At 39.6% G+C, this 23,933-nt stretch overlaps 1 protein-coding gene across 16 annotated transcripts in view; it reads right to left on the bottom strand.

Annotated features, from left to right (window-relative positions):
* Nucleotides 1–3,079: 3,079 nt before the first annotated feature.
* Nucleotides 3,080–23,933, bottom strand: part of LOC125762523 (pseudouridylate synthase RPUSD2-like) — a 185,632-nt gene continuing 164,778 nt past the window's right edge. For 14 of the 16 annotated variants that reach the window (XM_049424713.1, XM_049424705.1, XM_049424697.1 and 11 more), the window contains 7 exons: nt 18,646–18,866; nt 16,135–16,325; nt 15,770–15,976; nt 15,369–15,622; nt 10,691–10,957; nt 9,590–9,745; nt 3,080–7,940 (listed from right to left, as the gene is read on the bottom strand). In XM_049424713.1, the coding sequence (XP_049280670.1) occupies nt 7,866–7,940; nt 9,590–9,745; nt 10,691–10,957; nt 15,369–15,622; nt 15,770–15,976; nt 16,135–16,325; nt 18,646–18,866 (1,371 nt within the window). In that variant the 3' untranslated portion in view covers nt 3,080–7,865. Of the gene's footprint in view, nt 7,941–9,589; nt 9,746–10,690; nt 10,958–15,368; nt 15,623–15,769; nt 15,977–16,134; nt 16,326–18,645; nt 18,867–23,663; nt 23,752–23,933 lie in introns of all 16 variants that reach the window. The other 2 variants (XM_049424706.1, XM_049424712.1) reach the window with 2 other exon arrangements.

Here is a 23,933-nt window from a genome sequence, read left to right as displayed (position 1 = left end):
CACAGATCGTTTTTCTTTCCACTCGCTTGCTCGCTTTTTAACTTTTTCATCAAGTGTTTAGTTCGATTGGGTATGCTTTGTTCAACGTTTTTCTTTTACTCTTTCATAACTGTACGCAGTTTTCTTAGGGTTTTTTTTGTTACTCGCTTATTTGTAAACGTTCTGTATTCCATTAGGGGAAAGCTATTAACTGATAAGCAAACCAAAAAGAATGGAAAAAATAAAAAGTAAAAAAAAAAAAAAAATAAGAATCGTGTTTGACAATTTTTGTAATCGACAAACAGTATTAATCAAAACCGTGGAACAAAAAAACCGCGTCAATTTATTTCTCGAATGTCGTGATTTTGGTCGGTTTTCCATCGATTTCCACGATAAAGCTTGCTATTTTTAGCCTCCAAAAACGGAACCTCGACGGAAACGCTAGTGTCAATTGAGTTCAAGAATCAGAAAGCTGGTTCTGGTTCGTTTTTTTGTTGTTGCTTCGTCTAGCTGTTGTTGCATTGAACCAAATATTAATCAATCTTTCAACAATTTGGCCTGTCTTGATTTTCACGTGACGTGACCAGGTTTTATTTTTCCTCCTTCCTCTTCGATTTCGATTACGAACTGCTTCAAATTTTTAGCCGGAAATGGCACCTCAAACGATACGTGCACAGTAAGTGGATGGGGAAACAGACGCTAACCGTTTGTTTTTTTTTTTTTTTTGGTCGTGGAGGTCCTGACATTCCTGATGATAATCGCTTTTCAATTTCCTGTGCACCGGTTCACCCAAAAAAAAAAAAAAACGTCTGTAGTGGAGAAGCGAATGGCGGACAGCAGACACGAAGACACGGATTGAAACCGGACCGGTAACCGGGTACAACGAAGTGGACACCAGAAAAAAAAGCAAACAAACAAACCAACGGATTCCGTCAAAGCTGAAACCTGAAGGTGTCACCGTACCAAAATTTTGCGCAAACACAGCAAAAATCCTATTTTTGGAGGAAACGGATTTCCTCCCGCCTGGAGACGGCTAAAACGGGGGGGCGAAAAAAGGAAAATGGACCGCTCCGTAGTGAAGCGGAGAATCGCGCCGGACTTATGAAGTTTGAAAGGGATTATATTTGAGTGGATTAAAATGATGTGGGGAAAATGCAAACCACAGGGTGTAACGGCGCCACTACTGGTGGTGGAAAAATTGTAAGCCATAATAGAAGAACACCGAAAACCAATCAAATCTGTGTGGTAAACAGTAAAAAAGCATAAAAAATTTCACATTTAAATTAGAACGAAAATCAGAAACAATATAAAGGATAATACTCGAAAACTAGAAGAAAACTGTTTAAAGAAACATAAAGGAAAATTTGCTAGAAAATTTACTATAAACTGGGCGTAAAATTGCAAAAGGTCGCAATTAACGAGTAAATTGTGAAATGAGTGTGAGATGAACGAAAAATTATGAAATCGGTGGCAAATTTATAGAAAACTTGAGAAAAACAAGATAAATCCTTAGAAAATGATGCAAAAAATCAAGTAACACTGTCGTTGAATCTAATAAAATCTTCGGGTTCGGAATAATCTAACATTATGGTATAAGTCCACAGGAGTTCGACGTAGTTCAGAGCCCTGTTCAGTCTGGAGCAGCGTAGTCGTTCCGGGAGCAATTGAGGGACATCGACACAATCGACTCAGGATAGTGTTTTGGGAGTAAGTTTGGGTTTTTACGGTCGGAGTCGGAGTGGAGCCGTAAATCCGAATTTTCCATCACAATTTCCTGCACAGAGAATGAAGATAAAAATCTAAACGATCGTGTATGATCATGTAGATTTCCATCCACAAAGATTCTAGCACAACTACGTGTCACCCTGTGCCAGGAGACTCAAAAACCCACAAAAATGGCGTCCAGATCCTCAGCTTACACGGTCGAATCAGTGAATCTCATCAATACAATCGTGGGCATGGGAAAATTGGGAAGTTCTATCCCACTTTTAGCCCATTTGACTTGTCGCGATCGGTCGCCAGACATGGCAAACAGGACATCAAAAAGGTACTACTACTAAACTGGATTATCCTGGTAAGAAGGATGTACCATTGGGAGAAAAAAAAGGTATGGTTTATTTTGTGTTAAAGCACAAACAAAAACAAACAAAAAAAACCATCACGAAACACTCCCACAGGAAATGGTAGATCGCAAGAAATGGCCGAAAATTCGCAAACACACGCAAAAAGAAATGGCTGATAATTGAATAATTGAGGAAAGAATTTTCGGATGTCGAGCGGAAATGCCACAACTAAGCCCAGTGGGGAAAGCCACGATAGGAGAAAAATCAGGGGGGCGGGGAAAACCATGAAAAGAAAACACGCAGCATAAGTACGATGATCCCCCCACCGATGGTGGTCGGCTTCCATCGATTGATTGTTGCGTTTTGTTGCGTCTGTTGTCTATTAGCAAACAAAAAAAAAACAGGCTGAATGGAATCGTGGGCGAAAGAAAAGAAAACAACAGGAACAACGTAAATGGATACAAAAATTATACCAATCCAATCACCGCCATCATCAACTTTACCATCAATTTTGGGATGAATTTTCTTTTTTTCTTCTCGTTTCAATTCCACGCTACTGGCCAGCTGAAGATCAGAATGGAAAACGGAATCTTCAACGCAGGATAAACATTTCGGTGCAAGGGCAAGCTTTTACAGGAAAGGGCAGATACTGGATTGTTAATTGAAAATTCCACAAGCCCAATTCTTTATCGTTTTTGCTATTTTTCGGGGTTTCCTTTTTGATAGCAAATCCTTTGATAATACCAATCACAAACCAACGGCTGTCCGCCAGTGCGTGCGTGCAGTGGTTAAATTTTATGGGTTCTTGTACGATTTTTTTGGGGTAGGAAATTCTGAACGTTTTTTTTAACAATAACAACACACACAAAAAATCCATACAATTGTACGCGTTTCGGAGAATTAATTGGCTTGCCGGTCATGTAACGTTCCCGGTGGATTGATATTTAGGGTTTTGGCTTTTCACATTATTTTTCACGCAGTCATCATTTTTCCAGGTGGTGTAACCAATCGGGTTGGAAGGTGTTCGTACGTTTGGGTTGTTTTTCACTGTATTGTTTTTTTTTATTCATTGATATTGGATGAGCAACAAAATTACAAAATGTTTAAACACGAATCAGTTTTTAAATTAAGATACATTACGAAAACTATAACTAGGGTGTGGCACGGAAAAGAAAAATATAAAAAAAAGTTTAGAGAAGTAACGCTTTTGGTTGTAAAACAATTGTACAATGCATAAAACAAAAAATTAAACAACAGAATATACAATTGTAAAACAAAAGAGAAGAGGTAAACAAAAGCAATCTGTGAAGAACTAATTAAGAATTAAAGAATATTTTTTAACATGTCTTACGGGGAATGAAGTAGAAAAAAAAGTTAAAGCAAAGAAAATTATTTAACAAATAAAATGTAATAACCACACAAGTGATACAATCAATTAAAATATTGTAAACGAATGAGCTTGCAGTATAAATAAACTAAACGAATGTTACACGATTGCCTATTGTTTTCTTACTTGCGTTCTAATGAATGCCACACGAATTGCAGAATTGAGTGAAAGAATTGTAACGCTGAGCAGTTGTCTAACTTAACAAAAATCCTATTAAATAAAACCATAAACGATATGCTCATGTAGATAATTAACATAAAATGTTTATACGCATAAATACATAACGTACATACAGGCACAATGCACAACAAAAAAAAAACACAGAACAAGAGGAGGATATCGTACGGCTAACATATTAATGCAAACGCAGAACGTAGTAACTAAACACTAGCAAAAAGCTCGAAATTGAGCTTAGAAAATCTTATTTCCTTAAAAGAAGACCACAGAAGAAGAAAAAAAAACATACGAAACACTAACAATTTAACATGCGAAGAAACTATTAAAATTGAATGATTAGAAAATGTGTCTTTTGTCGTTTACATATTCTCCTGGTCGTAAACATACGTATACGAATGAAGAGCGAATGAAGAAGAATAAAAACTTGCCAACCACGTACGCAAATGGTTTACTTTCGGCTATATATATAGTATATAAAATGGCTTACGAGTAAGGCGGTTGAACGGATATTTGCTTTCGCCTTGTTTAGCTCTCTTTCTCTCTCTCTATCTCTCCCTCTCTCTCGCTTGCTTGTTTTTCCATTCCCATTTTTGTTTGCTAAAAATGAAAAATGCTCATCAAATTTGTTTAAAAAATCGTTCTTTTAGCGTTTCTTTTGTTCGTTTCTGTAACTTTCTGCCTTCTAGCTGCCGAAAGAGCACGAACAAATATCATTACCGTCGATCGTTTCCGGTTTGCAAATCATGATTTTCAAATAACTTTAGGTTTTTGCGTAAGTAAATGTAGCACAGAATGATTTCCACATCTTCTTCCAGGAACAATCAGACAACGCAGGGTAATGGAGAGTATAAAGGAAAGACAGAGAGAAACGGCGGAAAGGAATTTTCATTTCCTTTGCATACATTTGCGAGTGAAGTTCCGATCGAGACTTTCTACTGCTGGCGCACGACTCCTGCTCCTCGACTACCGACGGATGATGAATAGTTTTCCCTACTTCCTGCTACCAAAAATACGCTAAAGTTGTAGAGCAGAGTTCATAGGCTTTTTTATAAAGCCTTGTTTTTTTTTTGCTTTTCAATGCACTAGATTGCCATTGCTTCCTGTGTGTGTTTTTTTTCGTATGTTTTGTTCCGCTACAGGAGTTTCCCTTTTTGTGAATTAATCGTACTCTCGATTGGTGTGCGGTATTTTTTACTCCGCACTCTCCCAGCTTAACACGTTTTATGTCTTTTTATGAGTCTCAACTTGATTGCTCAGTAGAAGAAAGTTATCTTGAAACCTTGCGACACCGCGTCTTATGTATTTATGCTACATTTGATTTTTAACTTTCAACTTTTCCTTCCACTCGCACAATCGCATTCCGAGTGTACCGCAAGCAATACCAGCCAAAAACCGATTCAAAAACCATCTTGTTCTGTTTCGGCAAGGTAACCGGGACCGGTGCCCAACTACGGCAAGGGAACAAAAAAAAAAAACAAGACTACCGCTCCACTTCATATGTGTGCTGTCTGCTCAAAACTGTGTTTCAATGTACAGCTAAAGATGGCTTTTATTTTTTTCCCATCTTCACATCCGCAAGGTGGAAAAGTTAATTTTCCACAAAGCGTCTTTTTTGGAAAACTTTTTCCCCCAAAAACTCTCGAATTACCAGGGACAACTTCCTGATCGTACAGGTGGGTTTGGTACCATGTGGAAAAAGTATTTTGCTTCCATCCTTCTTCATCCTCTCGCACGTCTGTCCCTATCACCGCCGCTCGACCCATCAAAAAAGGGGAAACCATTGAGTCGAGAATTCATTCCAATCAGGAACACCAAAATTGTCCCCTGTGCAGCAAAACCATCAACCCGACGCTACACGTTGTGCGTGTGTAGTTTTGGTGTTTTATTTACGTTTTAGAGTTTTGCGGCAAATTCCGTTCCGACCACCAATTACTTACGATGGAGACAATAACAGAGCAACAAAAAATCTAAAGCGCACTCCTTGTGGCAATCACCGTGATTCGCTGCGATGAATGAATCGTAACTCGTTGGAAATGTTGGTCAAATGGCGGAAAAGCGCCAAAATCAACGGAAGGTGTGTCGTGGTAGTTGGTTTGATTGAATGACGACTTAGGGGGAGAGTGTTGCCTTTGATTTTGTTGCAGTTGTTTCCACCACGTACCAACCAGTTGGCACAGTAGAAGCTCGATCGAGAAAGTCCGACAAAAACCCCGATTCAACAAGACAAATAAACGCAATCAAATTATAGCAACATCTACCAAAACAGAACAACCCAGTACAATGGTTGTGTTACACCGTTTGTTTGGAGCAAATTCATTTCAGCTGTGCTACACCAGAAATCGTGATTAGTTAACGATGCTAAAATATGCGCCATTTGTTGTCGTGTGCCATAATTTGCTAAAGCTACAATAAGAACATAAAAACACAACATACAATTAACTTTACTAACTAAAACGCACGCTACACGTTAGCGCAAAATATGATAATATTAGCAATTTATATTGCCGTTCGTCTTTTGTTTTATGACAAGTTTTACTTTATGATAATTGTTTTTTTCTTCTTGTGTGTTGCTGTTATTGTTTGCTTACTAAAACTAAAACGTCCGCTCGTTGTGGTCTTTTAGTTTGTTGCACTTTCTGCAATTAAACCCATACAAATCGTAATCTTTCGTCTTCGTTCGCTTATTAAATTTATATAGTAAAGTTGCATCATTTTTTTTGTTGCTTAAAAGAAAACAGAAATTCAAAAAGGATGCATACAAACTATTTTGGTCTCGGGAGGGAGGAAATTATAACGCGTTTTTCACGGTTTCTCGTTTGTTTGTGTATGAGCCCAATACGCCAAGCAATGAAACAGAACCCTGTCACTGTATTGTCTAATATTGCAAATGGCAAATTTAGTTTCATTTCTTTGCCCCAATCCTACACTTGTGTAGTAAACGATATAATTCGATCGATGATAAAAAGGAAAATTAAAAGCTACTAAAGTAAGGTAAAGATACTGTACTTATTTGTTTGTCTAGAAAACAATTAAGTTTGATAGTGGTTATAAATGCATAAACATTTCAATTACCAAGAAGTAATATTTAAAAAAAATATGAAAAATCGTGAACAACATGTAGAGAAAGGGGACACAAGCGTTGGACCGTTACAATGTGAATAAGACATATGTTTCGAACAACACTATTAAGAATATTTGTTTTTTTTTTTGTTTTATAAAATTCGCACAAGTAATAATTCAAAAAACACACATGCATGACACCTTTTTAACATGCACTTTTCCTCTTTCACACAACTGCCTGTGTGCACATCACATACCCGTGTGTAGGTGATGGATTAATGTGCTTTCTTCGATACTATATAACTATCATAAAAATATAACGTTAACTGCAGTGTTATAATTCGATACCGTTCCGCCCCGCGATGGAAGAAGATCCCTATCAAATGTTCTTTCCGTGTGTGCGTACAGACATCCATCCATTATGCTTTGTCCGCCTCGGTCAGGCAGTTCGCCCTGTAGCAAGCAATTTTCCTATCGTCTACGTTTGGTTGACATATATGATTCATTGTAAAAAAAAGAAAAGAAACGTGAGTTATATTACATACCCCGGCATGCTAGTGGTAAGAGTTCATTTTTGGAGGAATTCCTTTTCGCAAAATGGTACGCTTCTTTATCACCATGCGCGATATGGTTTTTGGGTGCCGTTTATCGCTGCCGACCTTCATTGAACGTTTGGTAATATTGTATTGTAAATAAGGGAAAACATACTTCGTCCTTTCACTTTTGATTTATAGTTTTCCGTAAGACATTCTAGTCTAATACGTGTTTTATGGTTCGGTGTGCGTGTTTTTTTTCTTCTTCTCTTTCCCTTTGGGATTGGTTCCAGTTTGTGTTATTTTGTTGTTTATGAATATTCTTAACAAAAATATCCCCTACTATTTCAATGCTAATGCTTAGAGTCTTTCACGCACTAAACCACTACGGCGGGCGGGCGTGCGCTGCAATTTGATCCATTCGGTTTGTGTCTTTTTTCTGTTTCTTCTTTCTCTAAATTTGTGATTTATGGTTTTAGTAAGCCGTACGTCGACTTATGTTACGTTAGAGAACACAATGTTTTTAAATCACACATGTGTTTTGGTCACAGTTGTTTTTTTTTCTTGTTTCCCCTTGTAGGTTGTAGGTTTTTCGCAAACAGCTGTTTGGAGCTGCTTTTGTCAATGGCAAAAAAACCTACAAACTTATTCGCGCGCTTAATCACCCTACTCAAATTCATTATCGTGCCAGTCAACTCTAGCCCATTCCGGTAGTTCCGTTTCGTACTCCCAGCCAGGACCCTGCAGGAGAATAGAGAAGGGAAAAAGATGAGCAATTAATTGAATGATTGAGTAAGTGGAATTTTAGTAGTAATTAATGCATATTTGAGCAGAAGGAATCTTATGACGTATTGATCGATCTGTCGGCGTAGTCGAAGTAGTTCGTAATTGTCCAATAAAATTATCACGAGTTATTGCTTGTCTTTGATCACAATTTTATGACGTGTGATCAACCATTTCACAGCTTCTATCATACACCAACATAATTTTCTGCTCTTGAAGCTTTGCAAATGCCCATCACGATATAAAAGCACACATTTATGTTTGTCTGCGGGAAATCCTCACGAAAGGATTACGGTGGAACCATCTGGGTTTTTGTTTTCAACTTAGACATTAGACATGTTCCACAAAACAGATTACTACCAAATGGTCGGTCCAATCCCCAACAAAGAGTGACATTAAAATGTGCTATAGAACGGTGATTAAACAGCGCGGTAACGTAGGAAAGAAAAAAAAAACATATGATGCGGACTGTGAATCCGGTTGGTGGATTTTCCACCTATGTGACCGCGCATAAACAAAATGTATGGAAATGATAATTTCCTGTACCATTGCGGCAGCTTATTTCAACTCGGCACAAATCGCTTACCGCTCTACCACGGCTGACACATTACGTGTGCACCAAAATGAGTGGCACAAACTAAAAAGACATCGAAATGTATAAAACAAAGGCATCAAAAAAAAAGTAAGAAAAAAAAAGAAACGAAACACATTTCTACGCCCGGGAAAACCACAAAGTTGGTCATCAACTGGCTATTCGCGCAAACTGTTGAAACATGCGTTCAACAAGGCAGGACATGGGAGAGTGTGTGGCGGATACAACGGTAGCCCACGGGTGATGATAAGAGCGCACAACACACTCTCACACACACACACACACACACACACACAATTCAGTAAAACCGTCGAGAGCACGACCATGGAGCCCGTTATCCCTTTTCACATTTCACGACAGACATGCACGTCATCCGTGACACGCGAATGGTGTCGCCTTGGTGTCCGAACTGCCTGTAGTGGTGCTTAATTTTTTCTCGCGAAGGTTTTTTGTTTTTAATTTATCCACCTTCACCCACGCTCCCCCCCCAAAGGGGGTGTAAATGAAGAATTTAAATCATCATTGTGCACGGTTGTTGATTTAATAAATTTATTTCTCACCGTCATTCTGAACGTTACTCCACGGATGATAATGCGGAAATGAAAGCGCGCATTGTTGTACAGCCAGCAAACCCGGACAATGTGTTACGAGCAAGGACTCGTATGGGTATGTGCGTTTTTTTTTCCTACCACAAATGAATAGAAACGAAACCGAGTGGTTCCGTCCATACTTAATCTACCAATCCATTAAGCTTTTTTTTACCCATCTTGGTTATAAAAGAAATTAATTATTTATTAAACAGAATAAAGAAAACCACTCATGTTGACGACCGGTGACGTTGGCATATGGGTGGACTATTGGGAACCACTAGAAACCAGCGTTACACAATTAAAGCTTTTGATTATTATGCACTACAACCAGGATGGAGGATATTATATGTAATAATCATTCTGTTCACCTTCTTATTCCCATTATCATTAATATCATTAAAATCTACAAATTCGCAACCACTTACCTTGTACTTCCAGGCGTGCAGATACATGACCAAATCCTGCGGCTTGGGATCCCGGTAGCGCACTTTGCATTCGTAGCAGTGTTTGTCGGTTGTCATTTTGTCGGGATTAAAGGCTAAGTCGGGCGATTCGTGTCCGGTTTGGGTGGCGACAGTAACCTGGCGTTTTGTTTGGAGAAAGAAGAGAAAGAAAAGAAAGAAAAAAAACGATAAAACGATTGAAAATGAATATCCACAACAGCCAATTCACCCACCATGCGGGATATTGCAATTGTAACACAAAAAAAAAAATAAACAAACGCTTTGCTTTATAAGAGCTTATATGGGGCGCTATATGTTAAGGATAACAATAAAGTAGAAAATCTTCACTCGAACACACACTCACTCACACACTTAAGCCTTATATGTATGTACAAAGAAACACAATGCGTGCAGTACAACATTCCTTTACGTGGGTCAGCTTGTTTGATTTGATACCGGCCATTATGTACGTGTGAACGAAACGGACACACTCTACTACACAAGACACACTTGTTAATGCGTTGCTCATAGCTACGACCGTAAGCTACGACAGGATTAAGGCGCTTTGCAGTGGCGGGTAAGCTTTCGACAATAACCGCGGCGGTTGACGGGCTGACGGTGTGATTAGTGAAACAAGGGGGAAGTGAAACACTCACAGGATACTACTACTAGTGGTTTTTTGGGGGAAGGTATACTAGATGATACCTTCACACTGGTGAAGGAAGAACGCCAACCGATAATTGGATTCGGTGATTATATGATTCAACAACTAGCGTGAAGGATTAGAGATGTCAGAAATGTTGGAAGCAATTTTGGTTAATGCATTTTTAAACTTAATAATTCGCCGCCTAACACTGCTTCTCCACACTCTGCAATCCACACTGTCTAGAATGGTCAGGATTAATGCCCCGCATAAGATGGGGGCTGGGAATAGTAGTATCACACGGTTATGAAATGGGCCAGTACCATTGCTGTACATGGTGGTTTGGCACACAAGGGTTTACAAACAGGTTAAGCAATCTATATGTGTACGTTGGGGAATGAAGCCGAAACACTTTTGGTGCAGCTGAAGCTGAAACTCACATTAGCACCAGTAGCATCAATGGCCACAGTAGTGGCAGTAGTAGCAGTAACAGCAGCAACAGCAACAGCAGCAACAGCAGCAGCAGCAGAAGTAGTACCAGCAACAGTACTGGCTGTAGTGGCAACACTCGTTGGTACTGTTGCCAATTTGTTGCACTCTTCAAATGCTGTTCCTGCATCATCAACCTGTACGTTCGGTGCGGCTGCCAACGTTGGGGACGGTGTAGTGGCACGTTTAGTGCATTCCCAAGCTGATTTTGGTTTTCGCTGTGAAACACATACATAAATTTCATTATGAAAATCTATGGTCTAGATACGGTAAGGGAAGCTTTCTATGTTGCCATAATGTTGTGCTAAGAAGTCGCTCCACGGGAGTGTAGAGGTGGAAAAAAATGGAGGAGACGTACTAACTAAAGGCAGAATGAGATCCTTTTTTTGTACCTCACGTTTGAATGTGGTGTCTGAGCACACAAACACGCATTAGGTGTATCGGTTTTGCTTCAAACAGATAGTTTCACCGTACAGATCGTTCTTTCATTTGGTGGCGTTCTTTAAACGTACAAACCAGAACAATGTGGTTAGGGTAAACAGATTCGAACATAACGAAAAATTGCAAGCAGCCAGCACATGTCCCCAAACCTACCTGCCATTGTTGCCTGTAGCAGAAACAAAACCAATGGATCGGGTGAAAATTAGTATAAATAACCACTAAAGCCGCGGTTACCCTTTTAACCTTTCGTCTTTCTATTCTGTTCGGCGTCCGTAGAGCAAAACCAGAGCACCACCGAAGTCATAATGGTCACATTTAGCGTAGTTTGTTTCCCGTTTTCAACATACACAACCATACAGAAACAAATACTCGCGTGAGTTAAAACCGAAAAGTGCTCGAAAACGCAAGAATATCGAGATTTCGGCGTACGGCTGAAGGAGGAGTGTGGAGGAGCACAAACCCAAAACCAACTGCAACTGTTGTCGGGGGTATGCACTTTTGCTGGATTTAAATTGAATATTCCATAGCCGGACACCCGGCACGGGTCCCCAAATGGCTCATAAATCCCTCAACGAAACGGTAAACCGAATGGGTTTGCGAAGTAAAGAGAAAGACTGTGTACAGGCGGCAAGGGGAGAAAAATTGGACCGCGTGCCCTTTTACCCATTTTACCCGCCCTAAGTACAAGGTAGCGGGTTTTTGAACGGGTTGTGGACCGGATTGTCAGTATCTATTTATAATGAGATACTAATCAGGTTACGTGTAGTAGTGAAATAATATCGTAGCAAATTGCCGAAAATGCAATAAACCCTCTTTAATATTAGATTTTGGTTGTAAATGGGTGATTTTTGCCGGTTTTGGTTTACCGTGAGTTTGTACATTGTAGCCAGATGGTCAGCAAAACATTCATCCCTCCGGCTGGTTTCAGCCATACCCAAGTACACCCTGTACTGTTGTAGTACTCGTGGAGGGAATGTTATGGGGGGGGGGGGCAATGTTACAAAAGCCTGTAAATTCTACAATTTGGAAACACATTCCATTCATTCCAGGGAGATATACGTTACAAAAACTGGATAAAAAAAAGAAACTCCCTGTGGTAGAGTCCGGCTATCCGGATCCCTTTGGTGCAAAAGTTCAAATGGAACATCCCACATCCCCGGGTACGGTACCTGCTATTGCTAATGAATGGGCAATCGAATTAGCAATGCCACCAGGAATATCATTAAACAAACAAATTATTTGCCTCGTTATCAATGCCCCCGAACGAAACGGGGACATAAACGGGCAGCATAAAACCGTGCACATAACACGTCCCGTATGCCGAGAAGCATATGCACCGGTACTAATTCAAATTTCCTTTTAGCACACACACAACTCTTAAGCGAGATTAATGGAAATGGGGATTAATTATGTGTTGTGTGAGATTTTATGCTGCTCAGTAAATTACGCTACCGTTGCATAATGCAATGGCACGAAGAACTTTCTCCACTGGTCCGATAGTGGACGTCATCTCGTATCATTGTTGAAATGTTTTCCCCCGTTGACGGAAAGGAAAGGAAAACAGATCACTTTCTAAAGGGGGAAAATTAGTGTAATTCTGCGCACAGCTTCCACTGGTGTGCTTCACGCTGCAATCAATTCAAGAAAGATTAATACGCTGATTATCAGTGGAATTATCATAAATGGAGACGAACATTTCGGTGTCCTTATTCTAAGCCTCATTAGCTGAATGGACTCAAGGATAATAGGGTATTTAGGTTAAACTGTTTAGCGTTGACAATGTTTTCGAGCTTCAGTAATTAAACCCAAACGCCGGATCGTAATGTTGACGGTATTCTCGACACTTCCTCACAGTAGCAAACTGTTGTCTCACACAGTTCCGCACAGTTGTAACTTAAAGTTCTCAAAGCAACGTTGAGCATTAGACGGCAAAACTATCGTACAGCTGGCTATCGCTAGCCAACAAAATGAGATACTAATTTGCGTCTAATTACCATCAATGATTTCACTTTTCTGCATGATTTCTATTTGCTCAAGCTGAATCAACATCATTATAATTCGTGCGTTTGACGCCTGTGGCAAAGATAAGAAATACACACTCCCTATGTTCTCTAAATGTTCTCTCTCTCAGCTGTCTGCTGTGCGGCTCTGTATTGAAGTGTTTTTGGGGTTTCTGTTGATTGCAGCTTTCTTAAAGTCGCACCCATGGATGCTATGTAGGAGTATGGACGGATAGGGCAAATGGTGGAATGTTCTTCAAAAATCGTTGAGGAATTCTAAAGCAATCGTTGAGGAATTCAAGTCTTTTCCAGTACACTAATGAACAAATCACTGCGTTGGTTGTTAAATCACTTAACATTGCTACATCGTATCACAAATTTTGTCATTTTAAAGGTAAAAAAGTGTATTTATTTATTGAAGAGATGCGTGAAAATGTAAATTGAAACAACCCTGTACTATTCCCAGTATTTCATTTACAGCCATATCATTGAATTACAAAAGCATTATTTTCCGGAAAGTTGTAATATAAACCTTCTGTAGGAGATTATTTAACGGCGGAACAAGTTTTGCGCATTAGTTTTAGCAGATTACAAGGAACGCGACATTCGATCTGTGTTCGTAGAAATCGCAATATACCAAAGCATGGTTAACAATGGAAGCAACTAGCACGGGCACATGATGCCATGGAAATTGTTCTCCATTTATCATCCGCAAAAGGCGAAACGCTTATCAGACCGGGCGGCTGTGTAGTTCTGCATTGTAGCGTTGGCAATTCCGCGTAAAAGGATTCGCTGTGTCAAAACTGCCTTTTCCAGCGTATTATTTTATGTTTGGTCGTTTATTCCGATAAGATATTACTCCGCAATCATAAATGGTGATGGCACTGCGAGATCATTATCATTGAAATAGTTCAACAGTCTACGCTCCGTAGGTAATGGGGTGGTTTCCACCGTATAGAGCGGAGTGGAGTTTTCAACAGGTCGGACATGACAAGGGCTGGCATCTTATCGGGCCGGGCGCGCCTGTCAGTGCCAGAACTATCACCGGAATAAAGAGCAAAACCATAACGAAATTCAGCTGCACATTTGTAGGAGGAGCATCGGGGCCAGCGCACGGTAGACGCGTGAAGTGTGATACTGCTGGTATTTAATTTAATTTCCTTTTCGTTCTATTCACGACGACCGAATGAAATGCCAGAAGATGAAGGCAACGTAACAGATGGAAAAGAATACGCAAAAAAACGATTCATTTATGGCTGGTGAAAAACAACTTCCAAGTTGGTTCTATTGGTAGTCGCCGTTCTTTCGAAACAAAAAAAAAGCACATACCTAAGACTAAAATCTATATATAATACTATAAATAAAATAAATGGTATAGGTCAAAGTTTTGCCTACATAAGGAAAGTAGTACCAGGAATGTGCACTCGTGTCACCTTTAAAATTCAACGATGTTCCATTTTGTTCAACTACTATAGCAAGCAACTTGATAAACTCCATAACTTTAATCCCCTCTCAAATAATAGATGCTGAACAAACTGAACTACTGGAGCTTCTAGAAAAACCCCTTAGAAAAAAAAGGAATTCTCCACTGTTTCGACAAAAATCTGTGCCGCATATTTTTCTCGTTCTTCCCTTAGCTATAATGTGAACAGGGGTTCGCATGGGAAACGAATGATTATCTTCGTATCACGATAACAAGAAGTTTTTTTTTCATTCCTCCCCTCTGGAGGTTGATATCGCGATTAGGTTTTGCGAACATGCGACAACAAGCAGCGCGTTTGCGGGCAAAGTTTTTAATGAACCTCGAAAATCGAATTACTCGTATTATTTAAAATTAAATGAGCAAATCTGACACAAGTGCGTCACTGGTATCCTTGTACGTGCGGCATCACTTCGGTGGCTTTTGTTTGTGTTTCAAATTTTGCATGATTATCATCATCTGTTCCTTATGTGTTGGAAAAATTTGGGGAAAATGTACGTGAAACTCTATACATTTCAAACTTTACCCATTCTGGCACCAAAATTATTGAACCAATATTTATAAGATTCTTATGTTATACAAAAATTAAAAGAAACATAATTGTAATGCAAAACAGTATATCTTTGTAAATATAAATGATTCTTTTACAGCACCAAAAGAATAGGAAACAATTGAGCGTTGAAGTTAGTATGTAGATCTTTTAATTACCTTCTGGGACTGCATCCGACTGCACAGGATGGTGTTAGTTCCCACTGCGCTGACGGCACTGTTGCTATTGCCGGTGCTAGTGTTCGTGCTAATGCCGGTGCTACTAACCGCGCTCAGTGTATTAGGAACCAGCATCGAGGCGCACATATTCTCATGGGGACTTTCGCTGCCGAGCGATACGGGTCGTGGACTTTCCGAGCAGGGTGATGCCTCACGGGAAACGCTTTCCGAGTCATCGTCCGACAGTATTTGTCCTGTAGGCCAGAAATAGTACACGTTGATGCAATCAGTGAATGATGTTCACAGTGATCCATTATCCAACGGACCAATGGTTGCTGGTTGGTGGGAAGCAAATACCAAAAAAAAAAATCCACCACCCTCCGCCACCCGATTCCGCTTACCTTTCACATCGTCCAGATCGTTTTTCATCGGTTTAAACATTGACAGTTCCGAGTCACCATCGATGCCGAGCCAATTTTCTGCATTGTGAATATTGATCAGATCCTTCACCAGCTGCTCGTCACTTTTGCCACCGATATCGCCACCACGACCCTTGGCCGGACCGAACACATCGTGGTTGTACAGTGGATCGTTCACTACCGGATAGCCTAACGGTGAGGGAAACAGCACGGAAAAGGAGAACAGAGCGAATGAGATAAAGCCTTATATGCTGGTAGGCGGCAACCATCGTGAAGAACTCAGTCGGATGAAATTGATTCATGGCGTGCAAACAAGTAGCACCCGGGGAATGGGACAGTATACCTACCGAGATATTGCAGATGCACCCTAATCTGGTGCATACGGCCAGTGAGGGGTTTGCACAGGACGACACTGCTGCTGCCGTTGAAACCGAGCTTCTGGAATGTGGTCGTACATTCCTTACCCTTGGGAGAAACCTTGCACACACCGATCTTGTAGCTGACTACCTCGATTGGCTCCTTACACTCGATGATGCCACTGAAAATGGAAAGAAAATAGTGGATATGTGATACGGGGGGCTAGTACGAAAGTCAAACTAAAACTGAATCAATTCCATCCGTCCATCCGGTCGGACATCCGGCAGCACACACTCTAGTCCGCCACCGCCGTTACATCACTCAGCAAACGCAGCAGGAATTGAGGAGGTTCCACCTAATCCTGTCCGTCCTTTGCAGGACTTCCACTGCTGCTTCTACGAACTATTGATCAGCTGATGTCATAGTCACGCAGAAAAGTACACAGCGGGTGGTCGATTCGTTTTTCTTTCCTTTTGGCTTTGGTTTCAATCAAATACAACCCGCACACATACACACACACACACACACATCGAAACTTAGTCGGTGCGCTGAGGTAAGACTAACATGACACAATTTTCCATCACCCGCGGAAGATTCGCAAGAAGTCTTAAGAATTGCCCTCGTTACATGTCACACGTTGGTTTCATCCGAACGATGGATATGGCCCGGCGTAGCGCCGAATGTCGCCAGCATCCATTAGTGTTTGTCTCGCTCGATGAAGCATGGTGTGTTTCCTTCCAAGAACTTGCCGGTCTTGGAAGCTTTCAGCATCGTAAGCATTCACAGTCCCTGTTAGTGCTACCACCACTATCAGTTAACTCACATAATTGGAATCCTTATAAGCCGGCGAAAAAGAAAAGGAATTGAGGTCGAGGCTAGGCGGTATGGTGTGTGTTTTAGGACCACCTATGGTGTACCCGCTGTGATGAAAAGATTCTGTTTGTATCGTATTTATGTTAAACGGTGACCAGGAGTAGCAGTGAATAGCTCATTTAGAGTAGCCACATTTGGGATCGGAGAGTGTAAGCCGTTCGATGCAAAAGTCGGCAATTTAATTGATTTCTAATTACCATATTGGTTACATATCAGTGATTTGGATCGAAAAAATACGGCCTCTGATGGTCTGGAAATTTTACGAAATTTAATTACGAATTGCCCAAGGCTAATGCCTATCACATTAATTTTAAATATAAAAACATATTCTAGGAATTATTTTCATTTCAAGCAATTAAAGATAATCTATTCCTGACAAAAACAAGGCGAAACTCCATGTTTGACAGTAAAACAATCGAAATCTGACTCATCTAAAGCTGCGGGGCCACGACAGTTGAGACTTTCCCTCAAACTTCCTCAGTCACTCAAATCCCTCAAAAAGCGTCTCAAAACCAGTGTTGCCGTGGCCGTTTGAGGTTTTCCTCAAATTTGGTCACACAAACAATCACTCATGCTGCCTCTCTTTTCGTCAGCGACAACAAACAGTGTTTGACAAATGCTATGTAATTCATGTAATTGTAATCTTTGTTCGAAGGTGTTTTTTGATCAATCCAATGGAAAATATGGTCAATAAAAGTTGTTTTAAGAAAAAAGAAAGTATTTAAACATTATATCAATCAAAAGAACGAGATACAAGGATACTCTTTCGCATAAAAAGTTTATTTTTTAAATTAAAACGTATACATAAATTGTGTCACTCACTGTGCAACAAATGAACAATTTACCGTCACAAAACACAAAAAAATAAACACACAAATACGGTGTTTAATTATAATTAATGTTAATTCTAGTTCTTCAGTAGGTATTTGCATTAACAGTAGCAAACGAAAAGTGTACTTTCATTGGAAAAAACCGCAAACAAAAATATGTTTTGTTTACATTCTGAACAGCTGAGGCATCGGAACTGTCAAAACGATTCCTCAAAAAAAGTCTCAAAAAGTTTTTGAGGTTTTTGTAGATCGGCCAGGTTTTCCTCAAAACGCAAATCCCTCAAAATCACTCATGAGTTCCTGAGGTTTTGAGTTCTGAGGGAATCCTCAACTGTCGTGGCCCCGCAGCTTAAGATGATCATGAACAGATCGTTGATGAATTTAATAATTGGTTTTCAATTAATGTTTGTAATACGGTTTTTATGCATATTCAAAAGTAAATAAAAAACAACAGAACATTGATTTTCAACGTAATTGAAGATTGGATTTCTTTCCGGCTTAGTATCCAGCTGATCGATTCCGCAAGGATTTTGTTTCCAATCGGATTTTCAACCATAGTACCGAAATAATTTCACCAAGAGCTAATTCATTTCACATGTAATCACAAAAACGGTGCAGAACTGTTGGCACTCAATGTCTGCATCTGAAACCGTTCATCCGATTAGCAACGAAGACGATTGATTGAACGGACGTGGACGATGTGCATGAGATTGCAATCAATTTGCATCTTTCGCTCTGACGGTCTACGCTTCCATCTTATCTTCTTCTAACTCCGTCAGAAAACATTGCGATACTTACTCAGGAAATTCGCCTTCCACCCGGCAGATGTACTCTTTCTGCACCTGCCGGTTCCGAATCTGGTGTTCCATCTGGCGGGCCTTCTTGGGACTGCGCCCAAACAGCAGCAATCCGGACGTGAGCCGATCCAACCGATGGATGGTGCGGAGATTTTTCAGATTATACTCCTTCGCCAGGATGAACACGACCGTATTGTGACGGTAACGTCCACAGGGATGTACCTTTTTTTTTTTTGGTGGAGGAGTGACGAGGCAAAGTTAGCAGTTTAGTAATGAGTGGCATTTTATGGCATTTTAGATTGATTTTAATTGCCACCGGGCATTACACGAGCGAATGAATGTTGGAAATAGAACAGTATTTTTTTTTAAAAAAAGGAGAAACATATCAAACATATGCAATAAATGAGATGAAAACTACTAGGCGGTACTACTATGTTAAGCTATATTTTAAACTTTGTTCGAACGCTTAAATATTGTGAAGAAAAACAATGGGAAAAAAGTTATCTTAAAATATTTATCATTAGTAAAGCAAAACGAAAAAATACGATCGACAAATCGAAATTAGTGATGTTTTTTAGAATTAGTTTTTGATTTTAAAAATAAATAAAAACGTACTTATGTGTTTGATTTGATTTTAGTTCGTTACGTTGTTGGATGCAATTTGAGTTAATTTATTTTAATTTATTAAAAGTTTTTATTAACACTTAAATAAACAACACAAAGAAATGCTTAATGGGTGTTAGGATCTTCTAACTGTGTACTTTGCTGTCTTTAACCATTTCCTCATAAGAACATGTATCGATTAATAAAACCGTACAAAATACGTGCTGCACTTTGGCTTATTAAAGTTGGTTATTAGGTCAAACCTAGTTCATTGTCTAATGAGTATACACGCAAGCAAAAGTTAGAGCGATCGTAGGGATTGGTTTTATGTGCAATCGGGTTATGAGCTATAGTACACCACACGAAACAGTAATAAAAAAAAGGTTAATGCAAACGTTCAGTGGCCAGTGCACCTGACAAAATACTAATGGCGTGAAAATTCCTTGGAGTAATCATGGTTTCGTACGATCATTTGGCAATGACTAGCACGGACTTCAGGTGGAATAATATCACGAGCATCGTTATCCTTTCGGACCATCCAGACGTGTCCAGACGTTTGTAAGGCCGAAGAGAAATGCATCAGTACGGTTTCACCTTCAGGTGAGGCATTCATTGTTGATGTGTGGTGTACGATTGCACTGTTCGTGTAATAAACCATTTGGCTATCCACGAAACCTTTCGCATCTAGCGTCTAGTTGACTACGAAACTTTATTATGGTTGGCTTTATTTGAGTGCAAAAGCAATACATTCCATGTTGCCTCTACTATTCATGGAGAGAATGGAGCTAAATTATGATGGAGTAACAACATGCAACCATATTTACTGCTTCATTTTACTCAACCCCATCCTCCCCGGGGGCAGACAAGACAGTCATCATCAGCAGCTGATGACGTATATAACTGCTCTGCTGCTTTTACGAGCAAATAGTGTGAGATACGTTGAATCACTAAATATCTGCATCGTAATTGGACGAGTTGCGTTAAATTAAATGAGTATTTCTTCTGAAGGCAACTACCTATATGGAAGTAGTGTAGAACAACTAAAACCTTTAAAACACAATTTGATGAGTATTTTATTTAGTTTGGTTTGCTGAATTGAAATGCTAAACTAATAGATAAATGCTATACAAGTGGCCTTCAGTGCTAATAATAACTTGCTAATAACTAGGCTTGAAGTAATTACCCAAACGTTTGTGATGATGGAAATTCAATTATACTCATCAACTTAACTGCTCATATTAACAATTCAATTTGGAGACAACTGATTTGCTCCAAAAGAAAAAAAGACAGTTCAATTTAATCGTGTCCAAAAACATTTTAATTTCTGCTGGAACTACTAATCGCACTGAAATATATGAGCACATGTGTAATTTCGCAAAAGTTGTTTTTTGGCTAACAAAGTATATAATCATCATTTGGGACAGTAATCCTATTAGCACTCCTTTTTCTCGTTGGTAAAGTCAAACCAACAAATCAACCTGAAAATTTGCCTACACTTTCTGCGCTGTTTTGGTAGCCTCCATAAATCGGCTGAAATTTATTGCCATCCCAAGGATACACCTACAAGCATCCACAACATCCCAACCGCAAGGTGGTTTTGATACGCGAAACGCAATCTCTAGTGGCGCAATGTTTTTAGCACGAATGCAAAGTGATCCTAGTCGAAAAACGGATACCTTTTCCATTTGAATTTTCCCCCACCCGGCCCCATTATCTCGTGCGAAAGGCCATTGCGTACGGCAAAACGTGCCACCACGTACGGGTGTTTGGGGTTGAAACTGATACCGAAAAACCATTGTAGCGTTATTTGTGCTAGCGAGCTCATGGGATTGAATGTATTTTAACGCGAAAGTATCGTAATGAATCCCAAATTCCGGCTTATCGGTATCAAAACAAAAGGATAATCTTCTTAATATGAAAAGAAAAGTCTGATGCAGGTTTAAGAGGATGTTTTTTATGGTCCCGCTGTGTATTGCACTGTCCGTTCGGATCCGACGGTTTTTGGTAGAAAAATAACATTTGGAGGATAGCTATGGGCCAACGATAAAAACGCTACTACTTTTCCCTACGTGCCCTACGATAAATATCTTCGCGTTAATTACTGACCAAGAAAACTTTGGTCTAAAACTGATAAGGGACAAACCCGTCCAAGGAGTTGGAGTGGTTAGGATAGAATTAAGTTAATTTGTATGATTTATCGCTAACGATGAGACGATTATTGACCCATTCTAGAAAACGTACGAAAATGATTTTGTTGGCAATTATTTTATTTCTTTAATTTTCTCATTTAAGCATGAAAGGTTTATATGTGTAACACAATATTAATCCAATTCAAGCCACTTAACAAAAAAAATGCAGAAGTCGTATCTCCTAAGAGATGATTGATAATATATTCTGCTTACATTGACAAAGGGTTTATTGAGAACGACATTACATAATTGATATAGAATGTGTCAATCAATTGATATGTTTTAGAATAGATTGTATTGGCATCGAACCTGCCTGTCAATCTTTCTTGATACAAAGTTAAAAGTAGAATCGACATTTCATCCAAAAAAAAATCAAAGGTTTATTTGAAGTTCACCTTTTTATATATTGCTAAATTCTAAACATAAAGTATTACAAAATAATTTAATATTTAAAATTTTATATTTGTTATAATATAATATAGCAAGAAATCTTCTTTATAGCAAGAAATTTTAGTCTAATAGGACGAAATCAATAAATCATTTAAAATTATATTAAAGTATAAATGAAGTGCTTTTTCATCGACTTTTCCATTCGCTAGTAACTAAGTAAATACTGATAGCTTCCATATACCAGTTGGTACAAACAACCATGGGAACTTGGTTACAAAAATGGTCGTCTCAATAAAATGCGAACAAAATCATTAAAAATCCGAAACGGATACAGCCTCTTCCCTGTGGAGTGAAGTGAACTTTTACATAGATTTCTCCGCATCCGTTTGACTGTCACAACAGGATTCGGCTCGATTGCTAAGGACAAGGTTTTTTTCTCCTTCTTCAACTTTTTGTCAAGGTCCTATCATCGGCATACCCAAAAACCAACCGAAGAGAGAGAGAGTGTAACCATCGATCCGATTGCGAGGGTTCTTCAATTTGAAAAGATGCTTCCGTTACTCGCTCCCTGTCGATGGTCGCCTCCGTCCCGAGGCTATCACCGCAGCGAATCGTTATGGAGCTACTAAAAGGACTAACTTTTTCCAACCATCAAACCATACCAGGCCTGTCGTACAAAATCGTCATCGTCTGCGGCGGGAAAAGTGGAACACGAATGGATGGCCTCTAAATTTTACTTCGTTACCGCACCGGCTGTACCGAAATGAGGCGGAAGAGTGAAATCGAAAACGAATAAAGATGAAAATTTATCTAAGAAATGGGCCCCGACAAAGCATGGCAATGGTCGCCAAGGGAATGGTTTAGGGGGCCAAAAGCCGATGCGCCTTGGCTTTTGAAACTACCGGGGGGGTATTTTTTGCTGCACTGTGAAAACAATTTTCTTTTCACAACTGCTCAAAACTAAAAGTGTTACGAAGTGGATGATGATAGTCTTCGCCAAGAAATAGCCGTAAACTTGATAACGTCGATAATGTTAAGTTGCGTATATGGGGGACACATTTGGTCGGGCGCGAGAGTTCCTTCTTAGCAAAAGGACATTTTTTTATAGCACATTACGATCTTTATTTCATCGTTTATTAATGCAATGGGAAAATTATTATGTAGGTTTTGTGATTTCTTTGCTAGGTGGCCATTTAAAACACACATCCAAACAAGGCTATGCTTACAAAAGCAAGCGAAAATGTTATTTATTCGACACTCTAGACACCAAGTTGCACCAATTTAAAGTGAGGATTGAGGAACTATCTGATTATTGTTAAATGTTGGAAAATTAATTTTAAAATTTAAAATCAACATTAAAATTACATGCAAATGGGGGTTAGTATAACACTCTTTTCTTTTTTGTACGGCGTGCATACCATGGGTAATTATTCTTGTAGGCCATTAGGACTCAATTATGATCAGCCTCAGGACGACACTTTTTACAGGAAATTGTAAAATACAACCAATCCAAATGGTTTTTTTCGCGTAATGCTCGCCCGTTTGCCGGAGTAGAATGTTGTTTGGGTACGTTCCCCTTACTTGAGGCGTTGTGTAATCGTAATGTGGTTTTTGGGCAAAACATTCGAACAACAGTTGCTACAGCCGTTTGCCGGTACTTGTTGCAGATTGGCTTTAAGGTGCAACTTCAAATAACACAGTGAAAAGGATGAACCGTAGACACACAGGCAGGCATCGTGGGAAAAAAGGGGAAGGTTTGGTGAAGGTCGATAGACATTCGCTGATCTTCGGGTCAGTGGGGGTTTTTTTTTTTTGTTGGTCAAACTACTTTACTCACCGGCAGCGAACATGGTTTGTCCAGGACTACGAGATCATTATCGACATAGATTATTTTTATTGAATGATCTAGAACGGGTGTCTCATGTCTGTTGCGGCCGGGAACGAGCGAAACATAGCCAACATAAGAAAAGAAAACACAGAGGCGTCAAGGTGTGCCGATGGTGAGAGCATTTTTTTCCGGATTGTTTCCGAACAACCGTTGGGGTTGGGTGTTTGTTTTTTTGTTTTGTTTTGTTTTAGCGCGCAGCAACCACAGCATCCGGTGTTT

The sequence above is a fragment of the Anopheles funestus genome, chromosome 2RL, assembly GCF_943734845.2.
Source record: "Anopheles funestus chromosome 2RL, idAnoFuneDA-416_04, whole genome shotgun sequence".
Lineage (NCBI taxonomy): Eukaryota > Metazoa > Arthropoda > Insecta > Diptera > Culicidae > Anopheles > Anopheles funestus.
The sequence above is the reverse complement of the archived record's forward strand: the minus strand, read 5'-3'. Positions and strand labels throughout refer to the sequence as shown.